This window comes from Acomys russatus, chromosome 9 (genome assembly GCF_903995435.1).
Source record: "Acomys russatus chromosome 9, mAcoRus1.1, whole genome shotgun sequence".
Classification (NCBI taxonomy): Eukaryota; Metazoa; Chordata; class Mammalia; order Rodentia; family Muridae; genus Acomys; species Acomys russatus.
The window spans coordinates 2,927,989-2,946,081 of record NC_067145.1 but is presented as its reverse complement, the minus strand read 5'-3'; the positions used below and the strand labels follow the sequence as shown (position 1 = coordinate 2,946,081).

The 18,093-nt window shown below is 38.1% G+C and overlaps 1 protein-coding gene across 1 annotated transcript in view; it reads right to left on the bottom strand.

Moving 5' to 3' along the window:
- Window positions 1-18,093, bottom strand: part of Rictor (RPTOR independent companion of MTOR complex 2) — a 93,681-nt gene that overhangs the window by 54,391 nt on the left and 21,197 nt on the right. The window contains exons 3-5 of the mRNA XM_051150929.1: window positions 9,800-9,897; window positions 3,420-3,484; window positions 2,240-2,371 (exon numbers count right to left, since the gene is read on the bottom strand). Of these exons, the coding sequence (XP_051006886.1) occupies window positions 2,240-2,371; window positions 3,420-3,484; window positions 9,800-9,897 (295 nt within the window). The remainder of the gene's footprint in view (window positions 1-2,239; window positions 2,372-3,419; window positions 3,485-9,799; window positions 9,898-18,093) is intronic.

Below are 18,093 nucleotides of genomic sequence, written 5' to 3'. Positions count from 1 at the left end.
TTAAAGAGTAAGATAATTCAAAAGGCAGTAAGTGAAACAAGGCATTAAAGAGACTGACTACTGGCAGGACAGACTGGAATAAAAGTAAGTAGAGAGTAAGCCTTGAAGTTAAAAGCAAAACAAAACAGAAGAAACCTAGCAAAGTAAGCATGCCAGATATATTGGTGATATTAAGATGATCAGCGCAGCGTGGATGGAATGCCACAGGAGGGTAAAATACAATACACAAAACCCTTCCAGCAGCCATAGGGTGATGATGCATAGGGTACAAATGAAGAGAAGAGAAAAGAAAGAAGAGACAGCACTGACTGATGGTAAGACACAGCCAAAAGACACCAACACACACACACATTGAAAAATAACCAGTAGGTGGGGCTGGAGAGATGGCTCAGTGGTTAAGAGTTGTTGCTGCTCTTACACTAGACCTAGGTTTGGTTCGCTGTACCCACATGGTAGCTTGCAGCCATCAGTAACTCCAGTTCTAGAGCATCTGGTGCCTTCTCATCTCCAGGCACCAGGCAGGTATGTGGTACATAAACATACATGCAGGCAAAATACTCATACACGTAGTTTATAAATATCATTAAAAAAAAGAGAGAAATTAGTAGTAGCAAATTAACTTTAAAACATCAAATCAAAATGGAGCTGTTTATGAACAAAGAAAAGATGAAAAAAAGATCTACCGTTGATAGGCCTGTACTACAACAACAAACAGTGAGAGACTCGTCAATGGCATAGCAATCCCAGGAAGGCTGAGGTGTAAACCCAGGGAAGCATGCTCTCAGCTGAAAACTTTAAGTGGGGTAGGTAATTAACTCCCAGTGGAGTTAGGAAGTGAAGTGTGTAAGGCATTTAAGTCACGGCAACAAACAGAAGCCAAAAAGCGCAGAAGGCGTATTACACTGCTGTGCTGGTAGTAAGAGCTCAGACTCGAGCACAGCAAGGACACTCAAGAGGTAGGAGGGCCAGGAATCAAGCCCAGCATGAGCTACTTGAGACCTTGACTTGAAAATACAGAATGTAGCAGAAACCACAAGAAAAATAAAGAACAGATGTGGCAACACCCACCACACGCAGCAAGATGACAAGCTTGACTCTATAAGCACTGAGAGAGAGCTATGCCAGGAAAACGGGCAGCAGGAGAAAAGGCGATGCTACAGGAGCAGACAAGAGCAGCACCACGACAGGCCTCACGTCAAGCCTTAGCAGGCTCCAAACAAACAGTCAATACAGAAAACTGAATGTCTGCACAGTGCTGTACTCACTAACAGGAAACCACAATTAAAAAACCAAAACAAGCAAACAAACAAACAAAAAAACCCAATTCTGCAAGATTCGCTGGTCTATTCTAACCATATAGAGGAAAATACTAACACAAGCCACAAGATTTATATATCTTTCAAAGAATAAAGACAGCAACGACTCAGTTGTTTCATAAAACATGCTTCTGAAATCCAAACCAGAAAACATGTTAATGGAACTGAAAAATAAATGCCAATGCCTTCAGTTTACATAAAAACGACAAGCCATCATGAATAAATGATATATATTTACTTCAACAATATGAGTGAGGGAGCACAAATAATTTACTAACAGCTACAGAAAGTTAAACCAGTGAAATACTTGACACTTTCCACCTGAACTCAATAATAGTTCAATTCAATACCAGTTCTCAGGAGAGTAGGAAAGCAAGATTAAGAAGCTTAAAAGTGGAACTGGAGAGATGGCTCAGTGGTTAAGGGCAGCGACTGCTCTTCCAGATGGACCCAGGTTCAAATGCCAGTACCCACATGGCAGCTCACAACTGTCTGTAACTTCAAGACCTATACATACATAACACCAATAGACAGACAAAACACCAATGCACACAAAATAAAGGTAAATAAAAAGATTATCTTAAAACATCAACATGGAAGAACCTTACAGATAATGAGAAAAGAATAAATAATGTATCCTTACATATGTTGATTATATATATTAATTAATATAATTAATATATAATGTGAAATGCAAGGACAGGAAAACTAGTCAACAAGGAGCAAACTATTTTACGATTGTTTGAAAGTATAATGGAATCTCACTGTTATGTTAAAAATGTCCTTAGTCTTACTTCATCATGTTATGTTTGCAGAAATTATCAAGCTTTATACCAAAAATCTGCACACATTTTTATACTATTCTAAACTCAACACAAAACTTTAAAAGCATTATGAAACATAAGGGACTCTAGGAAAATTACCTAGCTATCAAATAGTCCACCTTCAGCTTCAACACCTTCTGCAGAATACTGGAATCTTGGATGAGGTAGCGCAGTGCTCGCAACCCTGCTGCTCTCACTTCTTTTGCTTCATTTAACAAAGCTAAGCGCAAACTGTATGAAGACAGACAAAATGTGGTTACATGAGTTTCAAAGGCATACAAACTTCAATGGAGTTTAGCTAGCCCTCATCTGAAACGCTTGGCATGAGAAGTGTTTCTGATCCCTTGTATTTTTAGACTGGGACTATTTTCATGACTACGCCAAACCGGGTATCTCTTATCTGAAAGTCTAGAACACCGCACTCTTAGACCACTTGAGATGACGCTACCAAAGCCTCAGATTTTAGAGCACGTCAGACTCTGATACTTCATGGTAGTCTCCCTACCAAGCTCTTCCTTGGCTGAGGTATCCCAACTTTTACTTATGTACAATTAATTCTATTAAAAAGCAAAACAAAAATGAAACCCAACAATAACAACAAAAAACACTACAAAGTAAGGCATGAAACTTGGTGATGTCTTTATTCTGTGCTTCCTCTGAAGAATCTCACTAACCCAGGCAATGTTGCATTTTACTCATGTTCTGGCATGTTGTATAAATCCAAGGAGAAGTCGCATTATCTTTTCACACTAAATCTTTGGAAATGTTTCTACAATGTAGCCTTTACTTACATCTGTGCTCCCACATGTCCCAAAGGATGATTAGTTTACATTAGTTGAATGAGACATTTAAAAGTAGCAAACAGACACCACTAATTAATCTTAACTCCCAAGAACATCAGAAAATGGTAATGAAACTGCTTGATCAGTAACCTATTACTATACAACAAGTTTGGAACAGGTACACACATTCTCAGGTAAAACCTCGATTTGTTGGTTCATATTGTTCCTGGGAAGAATGAGAGAAATTCAGTCAGCAAATTTAACTTAATATTAACCTACAAAGAAGCCCAGGTATTTTTGAATATAAACTTTAATTCTTTGTATGCCGTAATGACAAAAGCTCAACTAAGGCTCTTAACACAACAAAGTCACTGACCCTGAATTCTTCTTACAGCCAACCACCATTTCTACAGAATTAAGCATGTGGTGCTGTTATCCTACCTCTAATTTAAATTGTTATTTTAAAAGGATGAAAGAAAAGACTGAACTATACTTACCAAATTATGATGTCTTCATAATTAAAGCCCAGTTTTTCTTCACTGTGGCCAATATCACAAAGAAGCTGTTAGAAGAAACACAAAAATACCTTGCATGAGCTTACATTTGTACACTTATATATACAATTTTAGGCTCAAAAACAGGACATTTTCCTTTAATCAATTTCTTTAAAAGTCTGTAATTTTATAACAAAGATATGCTGATTTCTACCACCTTGCTTTTTACTTAACCACAATTTTAGATTTCCTTTTCCTTTTTGAAATACTGTCTCTTATTCTATTTCTACCCCTCACTGTTACTGACTTATTCACAACTCTTAGTGGTTGCCACGGGTTTAGAAGCATTGCTGATAATTCTAACAGATGCGACTTTCTTCCCCATGTCCTCCAGTGTTCTGGCTTCATTTACTCTTACTCCTCACTTCCTGTTTTTCTTTTTTTCTTTCAAAATGTGTAAGACATCACCACTGCTAACTGGTAGCTTTTTCAGTCCATATATTGTCAGTAGTAATTTGTATTCATGCCCATATTTACCCTTTACTGTTCTTCCTTATGTTGTATTTTCCCACTGGTTACAAGCTCTGCTGTGCTTACTGGTTCCATAGTCAGCTGGTGTTCTGATCTCATTGCTGCCTAAGTTAGGAGTTTACAATTCTCCATGTTTGTATTTGTCTGGAAATAATTTTAAAGGCAATTTGGGGGAATATACTGAATTTTAGTTTAGCTGCTCTTTTCTCATGAAAGTTCCATGGCACCTGGCTGTTCAAAGTCTACCATAAATCTTGCTGGCTGCTCTTGGGAAACACGCCTTTTATCCTCAGACTCTTCCAAAGACTTTCTTCTCATCAGTGATCTTCACCAGTCTTACTTTGATTTGTTCAGCTGTGACTGCCTTTGTATCTATCTTGCTTCAGATAATAAATAATACTTTGTGATCTCTAGTTTTGAATACTTTATCTTTTCTTTTTTTATTAGTCTTCTAAATCACTCTGTCCAGTTCTGTTCTCTTCTCTTGGCAGTTCAGGTATATGCACCTTCATTAAATGATCTTTTCTTTCTTTTTTCCATTTTCTTTTCAATTGTTGAATATTTTTTATTGACTTGTCTTCTAATGTCTGTATATTCTACTATACCAATGGTTCTCAACCTCGGTTATGAATGAATCTTTCATAGGGGTTTCATACCAGGTATCCTGCATGTCAGATATTTACATTACAATCCATTACAGCAGCAAGCTTAGTTATGAAGTAGCAATGAAATAATTTTATGGTTTGGTTACCACAAAACAAGGAACTATATTAAGTAGTGGCAACACGGGGAATGTTAAGACCCACTACATTATACACATCTAGGAATTTTTAATTTTAGATAATGTATTTTTCTATTCTTAAATTGCCATTTGAGTTTTAAAACCTTCCAATATTCTAGTGAAAAACTCTAATTTTTTTGCCCATTTCTCCATAGTTCTATTTCCTTGACATTTACATGGTTATTCAAAGTGTGTGTCACTGGTATGGATGCTACCACCTTTGGAGCTCCTTTTTTTTTTTTTTTTTTTTTTTAAGATTTATGTATCTATTATATATACAATGTTCTGCCTACATGTACACCTGCACGCCAGAAGAGGACACCAGATCCTGCAGTATACCATAGAATACTATGCCATAGTATCCTGCAGTATACCATAGAATACTGCACATGGTATGAACCACCATGTGGTTGCTGGGAATTGAACTCAGGACCTTTGGAAGAGCAGCTAGCACTCTTAACCTCTGAGCCATCTCTCCAACTTGGGGCTCCTTTTAATAAGTGTTTTTCTTTGATCTGGCCACATAGTCAGCCCTGTCCCTTAAGGCTTCTGTGATCTCTGCAGACTGTGTTTCCCTTAGTGAGGTCAGCCAGAGAAAACTCTGGGCATTGACAGTACCCAGTACAGATTAGGCGGCTGCTCATTGAGGACTCAGTTACTGTCTGATTTTCCTTACCTCTAAGGCTTCAACTGAAAGCTTGTTAGGATAATACATTTAATTTCTGTCTTATAAAAATGCTACAAAGTTTCATGGCAAATTTTCTGCCTAGCTTAGGAGCTTAGGTATTAAGTATCCCATCCTAGTCAGCCCCCCCCCCCCCGGGGTTCAACAAATCCACCAGGGGGAATCCACTGCAGCTCTTTTTTATCCTTCCACTGCAGCACTCTTCAGAGCAACGCATGCCCCAGTCCCCTTCCGTGCTTCACCTCGGCGAGCATCCTTGACCACAGGCTTTGGAGAAGGAAGAGTCTCTTCTCTGCAACTGTGGCTTCTGTATTTCTTGATGGCCAAGTGGTTTACTGTCTTTGGACAGCCTCTCTAGCTGTTTTAACTTTTTGTGTGGGTGAGTGGGGGTTGTTTCAAGACAGAGTTTTTCTGTGTAGCTAGCCCTGGCTGTCCCAGAACTCTCTGTAAACCAAGCTCACCTTGAAACTTAGAAATAATAACAATAACGATAAGCAAAGAAAATATACAAGAAATTTACTGAAGAAATCAATAAAATTGACAAATAAATACACCATACAATCACATTTCCTAAAACATGATAGACATAAAAATTCCACTTAAAATTAATTGTGCAAAGACTTGTTTTAAACATGACAGGACCATATAAGAAGATTTATTGCTGAAGAGGATATACACAAAAATACCTGGCAAAACTTAGGGAAAAAAACATCAGGAAAAAACCTCTACTTTTTTATATTTATAGATTTCTAAGAAGCACACCTACACTATTAGTTTATAATAGTAAATTGCCCTTCACCAAGAACTTCTCTCTGCTACAAATAACAAACCATTACAGAGAACCCCTGTGGATCAAAGTGCAGATATGAAGCCTGGTCCTGACTGACATGCTACATACAACACAAACTCCTGTTCCCAAGGCTCAGAGGTGAGAAGATTATAAGTGCTACAAGAACAGGTAGTTTGCTATGAGATTGTTTCTGCTGGGTTTCAGACCATACCAAAGTGGATCTGGCCTCCCAGGTTCTCCCAGCATCCCTTGGTCCCTACCTGCTGCAGGCAAGGCTGGATACCCCACCCTTTATCCTGAACTTTGCAGCCCAGGTGAACATAAAAATAACAGAACGGTATATTTAGAAAAGGAAAGCATTCTATGGTATACTGCAAAATGAAAAAAAAATGCAAGCTGCAAATCAATATATATGTATATATACAGGCATATATAATCCTGTATATTTGGGTTTTTTGGTTGTTTGTTTGTTTTTTTGAAGCAAGGTTTCTCTGTGTAGCCTCTGTGGCTGTCCTATACTTGCTTTGTAGACCAGGCTAGGCCTCAAACTCACAGTGATCAGCCTGCCTTTGCCTCCTAAGGGCTGAGATTAAAGGTGTGCACCACCACGCCCGGCCAGATATTTGTATCTTAAACTCATCTAAAAGTATTCTGTAAGGAGCCGGGCGTGGTGGCACACACCTTTAATTCCAGCGCTCAGGAGGTAGAGGCAGGTGGATCGCCATGAGTTTGAGGCCAGCCTGGTCTACAAAGTGAGTCCAGGACAGCCAAAGGCACACAGAGAAACCCTGTCTCAGAAAAAAAAAAAAAAAAAAAAGTACTCTGTATAGATACATAATAAATTGTGAATAAAACTGAGTACTTTACAAAACACTTTATTTAATTCATTTAGTTTCTATAAAGTAAATAAAAGCACTCACACATGTTTGTTACTGGAGAAAAGATAAGCACCTTTTAGGCGGAACCTTTGGACTATAATAGAGTGCTTTTGGACTATAATAGAGTGCTTTGGAGGGGAAGGGTAACAAATGAGAGAAGGATTTCACTTTTACTGTAAAAATCCTGTACATATTTTCATATTTTATAATTACCTCACACATACACCCCTTAAATTTTTTTTTTTTTAAATAGCAAATAAGGATGCTTTCAGAGCTTTTTTTAGAATGGAAAGGGCCTAAAACATCCTCATCGTTAGAAAGCAGGTCGTTGGACTATGACCATGTGATCTATCGTAAAAATAGAACACCAAATTATATTCATCATCAGTCTGCTATACACACTGCTTGCTGCATCTAGTGAGATGATGTCAGAGGGCAAGCATGGTATGTGGCAGTCACGTGATTAAAAGATCACATCACTAGCTTGCTCTCTTCATGGCTTATAAGGTTGTTTTAGGATAGAAGTTTGCCCTATCCATAAGCACCATTAAAACCAACAGTAAGAGTTGTACTTAATAGTAATGCAAATGCTAGCTATGACAAAAGCCCATAGTTAAAATATAAAAAAATCTTGTCAATCTAAAATATTACAATTAAAAATCTGGTACAGGATAGACTTTGGGGTAAAGACAAGTAGGAGTTGAAATCAAAGAATACTTCATGGGACTAAGAAGCTTAGTTTAAAGGGACAGTACCCTCTAGCTTACAAGTAATAGCTCTGAGAGAGACAGAGAGAGAGAGAGAGAGAGAGAGAGAGAGAGAGAGAGAGAGAGAGAGACAGACAGACACAGACATCTAGTGCAAACAGAAGAGAATGTCCAACTAGCTCCAAGCCTTCTAGCACTGTAATTATTACCTTTTCATTTCCTTAGCCAAGCAAGCTCAAGAGATTTTTTGAGAGTCTCTAAAGTATACTAAGAGCACATGTGTACAGATTATCATGAGTATGCCAGCTCAGTAAATACTTTTACACCAGCTCTCTAGCAATATGGATTTCAGAGGCTTACTATTAGAATCAAATTCAGCATGTGCCTGTGCTTGGTAAATGAGTGAATTTTATAACAAAATCCACACACATTTACTTGGAGCAGTGGAGGTTCTTAAATAGGGGCATTTTATCTCCCAGGGAACATTTGGCTATTCCTGGGGACAATTTTGCTTATTACAATTGGGGTGTGATAAGTAAATGTTCCTGTCATGTAGTGGGTAGAGCTAGAAACAAGGCTTGGCATTCCACCAAAACAGCAGCCTGCTCTGTTAAGTCAAGAGCACAAACACTGAAGAGCCCTGATCTACAGTTCACCATTCAACCATAAAGTAGGCTTATCTTCTTAGGGGTGGTGGAGAAACTAACAAACAGGTAAGCAGTATAAATCAAAATAAAACAAGCTCCAGGTTGTCATGCACCCTGCTACAGAGCTACCTTATAAGGCAGAGCTACACTGCATCTAAAGACACTAACACGACTGTGAGATTTCTCCAGGACTGCTTTGCTAGTTAGCTGAGGCTGGACTCAACTAAAGCATAAAGTGACTGATCCCCACACACCAAAGCCTAGACACAGACAGAAAAACAAGGAGCAGACAAAGAAGAAACAGTGCTGTCCTAGAAGTGAAGGTTTAAACCAACTCCACCCCAAAAGTTCCATCTTGGTACCATATAATGCCTGGCAATGCCAGCCACAATTGGTTATGAATACTGCAAAAATGGCTAGCATGAACTGAGGTATCTCTCATATAAAATACTCATTTAATTATGAAGAGATAGTATAAATAGTTCAATGATATTTAATGTTTTATTTTATTTAGGAATAATCTTTATTTTATTTTATGTTAGGATAGTTTAGTGAAAGCCACAGTAATTATCATATCTATTTCTATTAGACAGCACTGCTCTAGATGGCTTTAGGATGAAGGCTGGTGCCACCGAGGTGGCAGTAGCAATCAAGGCCATCCTCACAACTACCTCTAGTTTTCAAACTGCACCAAGCTCAGCAGGGCTACATACCGCGGTGTCCAAAGCCACTTGTGATAGCATTTCTAGGCCTAATAAAATGTCTGTTGACAGCTTAACTTACGCAAGTCAGGCTTCTTTGAGTTACATAAAGATCAACAAAACTGATTATTTAATAAAAGGAAAACAAACCAGAAAATGCATTTCACTTGGGCTCTAATTTAGATACAGATGATAGGAATAAACATCGTGTTAAGAGAAAGGAAATACTAACAGGTCTCTGAGAACTGTTCTTCTCTAAAATGCCTAACAGATTAATATTAATATGCTGCCAACATAAATATGTCAACAAAAGACTTGACTATAGACTTCTCAGTGACTTGCTTCTATTTTCTTTTCTGAGCCTACCAAATTTTCTACAATACAAACATATTCCCACTATTTCAATGCATTTGACAGCTAGGCATGATGATGTGCAGCTGCAATTCTAACTCCTCAGGGAGTCGGCACATGGCCAGGGCTTCTGAGACCAGCCACAACAACATAGCAAGACTCCTCAGAAACTTAAAACAGGATGAAATCAATGTGGGAAAAGTGGAAAAAACACTATTACTAAGTAACTATTAAAAGTGTCTTCTTAATGCCCACTAGGGAATGCTGACTGAGCTGAGTAAGAGCATGACAGCACTGTTTCAAGCTACTCACCTTAGTGAAGTTATTCAGATGGCCCAGCTTCCTCATATTTGATACTCCTTGCATTTTGGCCACATTTTGGAGAATCTCCCTTAAGTTGTCAGAAGGTTCTGGTAGAAAATACAAAACAATTTAGCATAAGCTTAAGAGCATTATCATCCAAACCCTAAAATAACGCTGATTCAGACTTCCACAATGTTGGTTCTCAGTTTATAGTCTAACCCTTCACCTCAACTCCACAGTTGGCTGACTTCTAAATTTAATCCCACTCCCATTCCCACTGCACTCAGATGCCTACAGTCCAACACTATGTATCGGGATTATTCAACCCTGAAAACAAACCTTAACATCACAACTTTCAGGCGGCAACAGAGACCAAATATACTGTCCAGATTTAATTAACCAAAAAATTAGATGAAACATTTTTAGGTATAGTTTTCACAACGCTGAACATATGCAGTAAAGGACAATGGTCCCTGGAAAATGAGAAGCACGCATGCATGCCTACACTTGTACTGACTAACTGCCTTAAACATGCTTCCAAGCATGGTAACAAGGAGGGAAAATCCTGGAAAACTGAGGTGAAGGCACAACGCTAAGAGTCCAGAGACCTCGGATTCCTAAAGAAGCTGGACACTGCCCAGAGAGAATATCCTGAAGACACGGCAAAGGGACTTGTGGGGCATCAGGAGGACAACAAGCACTGCTGGGGTGTGAGGAAGTAAACCGTGGACAAGAAGCAAACCCCTGCATGCAATTAGAGGGATGAAGGCCCTTCCTTACAGCCAGGTTAAAAGTACTATGTGACACAAAGTGAGTCCAGTAAGTCAATAAATTCAAGATTGCAAGCAGAGGAAACATGAAGAAAATTATACAAAGACATACAATTAAATTGCTCAACACCCTTAAAAGATGGCTCAGCAGGTATCTCATACAAGCCTGAAGACCTCAGTTTGATCTCCAAAGCCATGTAAAGATAGGAGAAAACGAACTTCAGCAGCCTGTTCTTTTGTCTTCGTGAGTGTGCTGTAGCATGCACACCCAAGTACACACACAATAGTAAAACTCCACTGAAAGTCTGCAAGCAGGAACCCGACCACTTGCTATATGACAGGGTGCTGCAGCAGTTTATCAGTCCCTTGAAAACAAACCAAAACTCTCAAGCTACTAATATTTTCAACATCTTGTTTTATTTAAAACAAGAGCAGACTCTTTACAATTATAATTTGTTAATATTTTAGTTTAAAGAGCCATTACACTTTCACTTGAGATTTTTAAAAAGAACTCAACTATTTGTTGTAATTAGTGTTTTCTTTACCAAATGAAACTGTTCCGTTCTACATTTGCCTTCTATTCTACCTACTGTGACTGTAACGTCAGAGTTGGCCACAACAGTGCTGCTATCCAGCCAGTACTGACACCTGCTACCCTCCCTTTGCTTTGAAGCTGTCGCCTGTTGAAACCATCCCCTTCTTTTCTACCTTCATCTTTTGTAAATTACAGATTTTGTGTGAATGAAACTGAATTTAGTTTTAAGTGGGCTGGCAAAGGTCTACAGTAGTGACTTACATGTCTACCTTACAAGCAGAATGAAAGCCTAACATTAAGAAAGATCAGATTCTTAAAAAAATTATAAAGTCCCAATTGAAGTCACTGCTGGTGCTCTGTGATACCCTCTGTTGTTGGAAACTGTATCTATAAAGAATGAGGGAGGAAAAGATCTTAATGATTTAACAGTGTTTGAGAAGTTCACAAAACTTCCTACCAACCCTAAGGTAATATAATTTAGAACCTATGTAGTTTGCAAAATCAAAGAATTAAGTCCATTAGAAAACCTCAGGAACCAATTAATTCAAGTGACAAGGCACTATTCCTACTTGCATAACTTATAGGTTATGACTTAGGAGGATTGCTTTAGAGTCGTCACAGATTTTCTAATCCAAACTGTTGATGTTTAAAAAGGACAATCTGTTGTTAAGAGTGGAGTCTTCTCCAAGCTTACTCACTCAACAAGAATCAAGCAAGTGTTCATTTCCCTCGGGTTCTGCCCCAGGCCCTGGGGGCAGCATGTGTGGAAGGCAGGTCTCTCACACATACTTCCCACAGAAGAGAGGGAAAGGCTGCCCTCAACAAGGGCCTCAAACTTTGCAGAACTTCAGTTTCTTTGTAAATAGTTGCAGAAAACCCATTTTCCTTAAACAGCATGTTACTTTCCAGGCCAACTCAAAACAGTAAGAAGGCCTTTTCAGTCACCGAGATACTATTTAACACTCACGTGCTACAATGTTGCAATCAGGGAATTGTAATTGGGCCAAAGTTCCCTTGGTAATGAAATGAGAAATTGCTGGTTTCTTCTTTCCCTGTTAGATTGGGGTTTGGTAAACTTTCCTGTAGAAGTCTCAGATAAAAGCCAAACTATCTTAGACTCTATAGATCATCAAGTCACTTGTAGGCACTCAACTCTGCTGTTGCACTAAGAAATAAAGAAGCCACATAAATGAATGAAGAGTTTTGTATTTAGTCCAGACTGCTTTGAAACAGGGACACTAACTAGGTGTCTTATGAACAGAAGTTTATTCTCATGGTTCTGGAAGCCTCAAATATAAGGCCAGAATAAGTTTGGTGGAATGTGAGTGAGGCCCCTTTCCTTTAAATTCTCATTGTTTCCTCTCACGGTGGAGAAAAGGACTGGACAAAAGGCTCTCCCCCATCCTCATCATCTACAGATCTTCCCCAAGGTCCAATCTGCTACAGCAGCATACTAGGGACTAGAATTTCAATATACAAGTTGAGGGTGGAATAGAACATCTCATTCACTGGACTATATCTACTATATCTCAAGAGACAGATTTGGGGTAGAGGCAGTACTTGGAGCCTGTCGTCTTGAAGGTCTACACCTGTAATCTGAAATGTGTATCAAGAGTCAGGACTCAAAGCATGCATGGGCCACACTGGGAAGAAAGTGAGAGGATATAAATGACTTAAAAAAAAATACACGTTCTGTGGCTGTGAAGAAAACAACATAATTGCACACCTATTCCTGTTTTGGGTTGTGGGACAGGGTCTTGGAAGGAAGCCTTGGCTGGCCTTGAAGTCAAAGTAATCCTCCTGCTTCTGTCTTGTTTGCTTTTTTCAAACAGAATATCACTATGTAGCCCAAAGATGGCTTCAAACCAGCAATCCTCCAATCTCAGCTTCCAAGTACTGGTACTACAAGCATTCCCTTTCCCTTTCATGTCCAGATGTCCCACATTGTTTTTATAAGTATAAAAGAGAAAAGGTAGTTTCAAAAACTAAATAGGGGGCTGGAGAGATGGCTCAGAGGTTAAGAACACTGAGTTCAAAGGGCCTGAGTTCAATTCCCAGCAACCACATGATGGCTCAAAACCATGTACAAGAGGAATCACAGTATAGCACACACATAGCTTTTGCCAGAGTATGACAAATTTTTAGTCACTTATTTATGTTGATGTTTATTTTGTAGAGTACTTCTGAATATAAAAGTAACTTTAGGTTAAAAAAAATTGGAAATTACAAAAGAGAATATAAAACCATACTAAAGGCTGCTGTGGTAACTAATTTTAGTTGTCAATCTGACTAGGTTAAAGACCTAGAGGAGCAGCAGAGCTTGACTGTGCCAATGTGAGGGTATGCATCACACCCACATATCAAAACCAGCATCTGAGTCTGAGTAGACTAACTGGGGAAGACCTGCTCAGGGTGGGCAGGAGCACAGTCCATTTGACCACGCACTGAGCTAAAACAAAAACTGAGAACACATAAAATTAAAATTACAGAGGATTCACCTATAAGAAGAGCAAATCAAACCATCTGGCACCACCAAATGCTGGAGAGGAAGGGCCCTTATAACTTGGAGGAAGAGGACATAGAAACAGACATTCCTGGTAGAGAGCTACTGGTATAACTACTGTAACTATGATCCAGAAATTCCACTACTGAGTTACAGTATAGTTAGACACTGAAATACTACTCAACAAAAATAAAACGCCTAGAATAAAATGGATCAGTCTCAAACTCTTACAGGAAGCCAGCAGACCAAGTATATACACTGTGTATATACTCCAGTACATGTGGCTAAAGCATTGATTAAAGCAGTGTAATTGTGGGAGTAATTAGATAGTGGTTGTTGAAAGATGAAGTAAACAACAGGAAACAGGTGGGAAGGTTTGGGGTTAGAGACAGAAATTTTTATCTAATTTGGCAGTGCACACAAAGATCAAATTTAAGGATATACTTGAAACAGGATTGACAGCATCTAGAGTCATTTGAGAAAAGGGAGACTCAACTGAGAAAATGCCTTCCATCAGACTGGCCTGCGGACAAGCCTGCTGGAACATTTTCTTGGTTGATGATTGATACAGGAGGGCCCAGCCCACCGTGGATGGGGCTACCACTAGGCAGGTGGCCCTCATTTATATAAGAAAGCAGGGTGAGGAAGCCATGAGGAGCAAGCCAGTATAGCAGCACTGCGCTATGGCCTCTGCATCATGATGCTCCTGATTCCCTGCCTTGAGTTCCAGCCCTGAGTTCCTTGATGATGAACTGTGATGTGGAAATCGAAGGTGGAACAAACACTTTCTTTCGCAAGCTACTTTTGGTCATGGTGTTTTATCACACATTAGAATCCCCAACTATGACAGGTACATTCTGCTTAGCGCTAACTGTAAAATAAAGTTCTTTCTGTACCATAAATATACCCCAGACTGCGTATCCGCATCTTAAATACCTGGGACCTGAAGTGGCCTGGATTTCAGAGCTCTTCAGATTCTAGAATATTTGCATAAAAAATGAGATGTCTTTGGAAGGAGAGCTCTGAATGTAAACATGAAATTCACTTATGTCATACACACCTTATTCACACAGTATTAGGATAATCATATACCACCACCTATGACTTGACTGGAACGTGTCACACGAGGTCATATGTGGTAAATTCCATTTCAAATTTTCAGATTAGGAAAGCTCAATCTATACTTAAACAAACAAGCAAGCAAGCAAACAAACAAGAATAACTAAATTAAACTAACAAAATCAAGAATAACTACATGAAACAAATAATTCAGTTATCCTTGGTTTTGTATATGCACATGCGCACACACACACCCAATATGAGTAGATCCATAAAACCACTAATAATAAACAGTCACACATTTTTACATTCATTTATATGTTCATTTCTCCACACATTCTCATACATACCTGTAAATGTCTGTCAACAAGTAAACACTTAATTTTTAATTGTGTTACACTCCATAACTTGCTGCAATTAACTATGCTAATATTTTTACCTGTCAATAGATATATAACATAATCTTATTTTTAAATGAACTTTGGAATAAAAATGAACTATACTGAAATCTAGCTTGTGTACTCATAAACCATGTAGTCTCAGTTAAACCATTTAACTTCACAGGGATCCGTTTTTCTATCTACAGTGAAAACAGTAACAGCTACTCAATAAATACTAACTATAATTAAAAGCTATTTGCTTAGCAATAATAATTTTTATGGACCAATCATGCGAAAATAATGTGGTTAGCCCAAGCAAATGTGTCATTCATGTCTGTTTAAATTACTGGACTTATTATTATCAAACATGTCTGTTTAAATTACTGGATTTATTAAATTACTGGACTTTTTTTGAGGATTACTTTCATGATCCAAGATCTTCTCATATTTAAAGTAAAAACAATTACCTTTTAGAGATGTATTAGTGATTATAAAGCCCGTACAGAAATAGTAAAATCATAATACTATGTGAATATTAAAAATTATAACGCTCTTTTTCTATTTGGTGTGAATGGCTTGAAATTGTTAACAGACAAGGAATACTTGCTTCTATTAATATAGTAATTATATTAATAAATCTATCTAAAATAGTACTTATATAATGAAATCTCAAACAAATCCCTAAAGAAAGATATGTGCTAGCAGAGTAAATTATAATAAACTAATATAAATTTAATGTGCTGAACAGGATAAGTGTGCATGATACTGTCATTAACTGTAGCCTTGACTATATTCAACAGTATCAAGAATACTTTCCGATTCAATTTTTAATCTACTATCCTACAGTTTACCTTGTCTTTAACTTTTCAATGTTCGTTTTTTTACCTAAACTCACTATTTTGGATAGTTGCTGCATGCACTAGACCATTATCTGTATAAACTCTGTTTCAAAGCAAAATGAGAGTAAGAAACCAGGTGAGCATTTACACATATGGAAGACTTTAGAAAGCTTAAATCTCACAAGGTCAATAACATCTTAGTTACAACTACATCAGGTGCCAAGTACAATCTTGACTACATAGTAGGTTTTCAAGAATTATTTTCTGTGTATAGAACACATGAGCATGGTGACTCATGAAAATAAAGTGCCCACGAATGAGAACTGCCCTGAGCTACAGACACCTGCTGAAAGCTAAGAGATGGGAAAGGAATGTCAGAAGGGAAGACATATGGAAAGAGGAAAGGGCAGAAGAAATAGAATAAATTAATTATTTTTCCTAAAATTAGGTTGTTGCTGGTAAAGTCCTCATGGCAGTGGGGGGAGGAGAGAGGGATGGCCCGGATGCATATCTCTGCTCATATATTAACTGTACCAAGTACTGCTTGTTTTACACCTTCCGGTGACCCTATGAAGCACGCCAGCAAGTGCAGGGTTGTGGGAAGTGGTTTATGAAAGAAGCTAAGACAATGACAGTGTACAAGGTAGCAAAGACCTAAGAAAGCTTTAGTGCCTCCCGGAGTCTCTAACACTCAAGGTGCCATGCAAAGTGCCACACATTCACAGGCTCCTTCTAATTAAATGAACAAGGTGTTTTTTCAATGCTTGGCGGCTGAGCAAAACCCTAAAACAATTTTATAACTATTATCTTCTTTTATTTCCTCAATCCATTAACTGTTCAGAAACAGTAAATATTTTAGTTAATTATAGACCAAGCTTGTTTACAATGGCCCTAAAGAGGTGAAAAAGTTAGATGTCCATTAAATTATTTTCCACTTCTTCATTTGGCTCATCTCTCACCTTCAAGTGACCAGAGTTGTGCTATCTGCCTTTTCAAACTTTCTGACATTCATTCTTCTTTTCATTTCACCATTACACTTCAACTGTTCTACCTCACACACACACATGGCAAAAGTAACAAAAGCCTAATCCTAATGTAGGGCTATAGTCATAGTGTGCTCACATGTCTTCAGTATCATCCATGATCCTGGGGCAAAGCTAAAGGCTAAAGGCAGATGGGAGTGTCTTTAGGATTATCTTTGCAAAAAGAGTCAAAAGCATTCCTCCCACTATAACAATACTGATGCACATCAGTTATGGAGAACAACTTCAAACCATCTCTCCAGCAGATTCCGAGATTCTCACAGGTAATTGTTTCATTACATAAATTAGTAATGTAATGATCTATCCCAATAAGAACACCCTGAAAGCCGTATAATGTTGTTAATCTACATCTAGCATAGGGACATTCAGAAACCATCAGGTGTGCCTAGCTCATCTTTGGACAGAGTAGTAGAAAAGTTGTTATTATACTATTGCCAAAACCTGATACTAATTCCATAAATTTCTCCTTTGTGATTTTGATGTGTTTCTTCTGGTATCAGCATTAACAGTGAAGAATAACCTTGATACTGAAAACGATGTTTTCGCTCAAGCAACACTAGTGGTAATAACCTTTGAATCTCTGGTACAATATAAATACAATGATGGAAAGGGATAAGAAAAGCTACAGTCACAACCACAGGTAAATTAGTTTACTCAATAACAGTGTTTCTAAAAACAGTTTGGAGTCAAATTAAAAATAAACTACATAAATAATGGGTTTGCCATACAAAAACAGAACATGGAATTCATTCTTGATTCCCTACATACGGAGTTTGTAAGCTGCCACACTGCTTTCCAAGTAAAAGCTTAAGAGACTGAAAACCCAGCAATCCCTCTTGGATTCCTAGGAGGTAAGGGCATAAGACAAGCCTTCATCACGCCAAGACCACAGGCAGAGCCATGATTACACGGAGTCACACATCTTAACTGGTGTAAAAAATCTTATGATTACTAGCTGAAGTAGGAAAACATAAACTACATTTTATGAATTGCTAGATACTCCATCTAAACAAGACTTAGTTTAAAAGAGAGAGAGGAGGGGTACATGGGAAGATTTAGAGGGAGGAAGGGGAAAGAGAAAAGATACAATCTCAAAAGGAAATAGTTTAAAAGAAAAGAAATATAAGGTTAACCATTAAATGACATTAGCTCACAGGGAGGAAAAAAAAAAAAA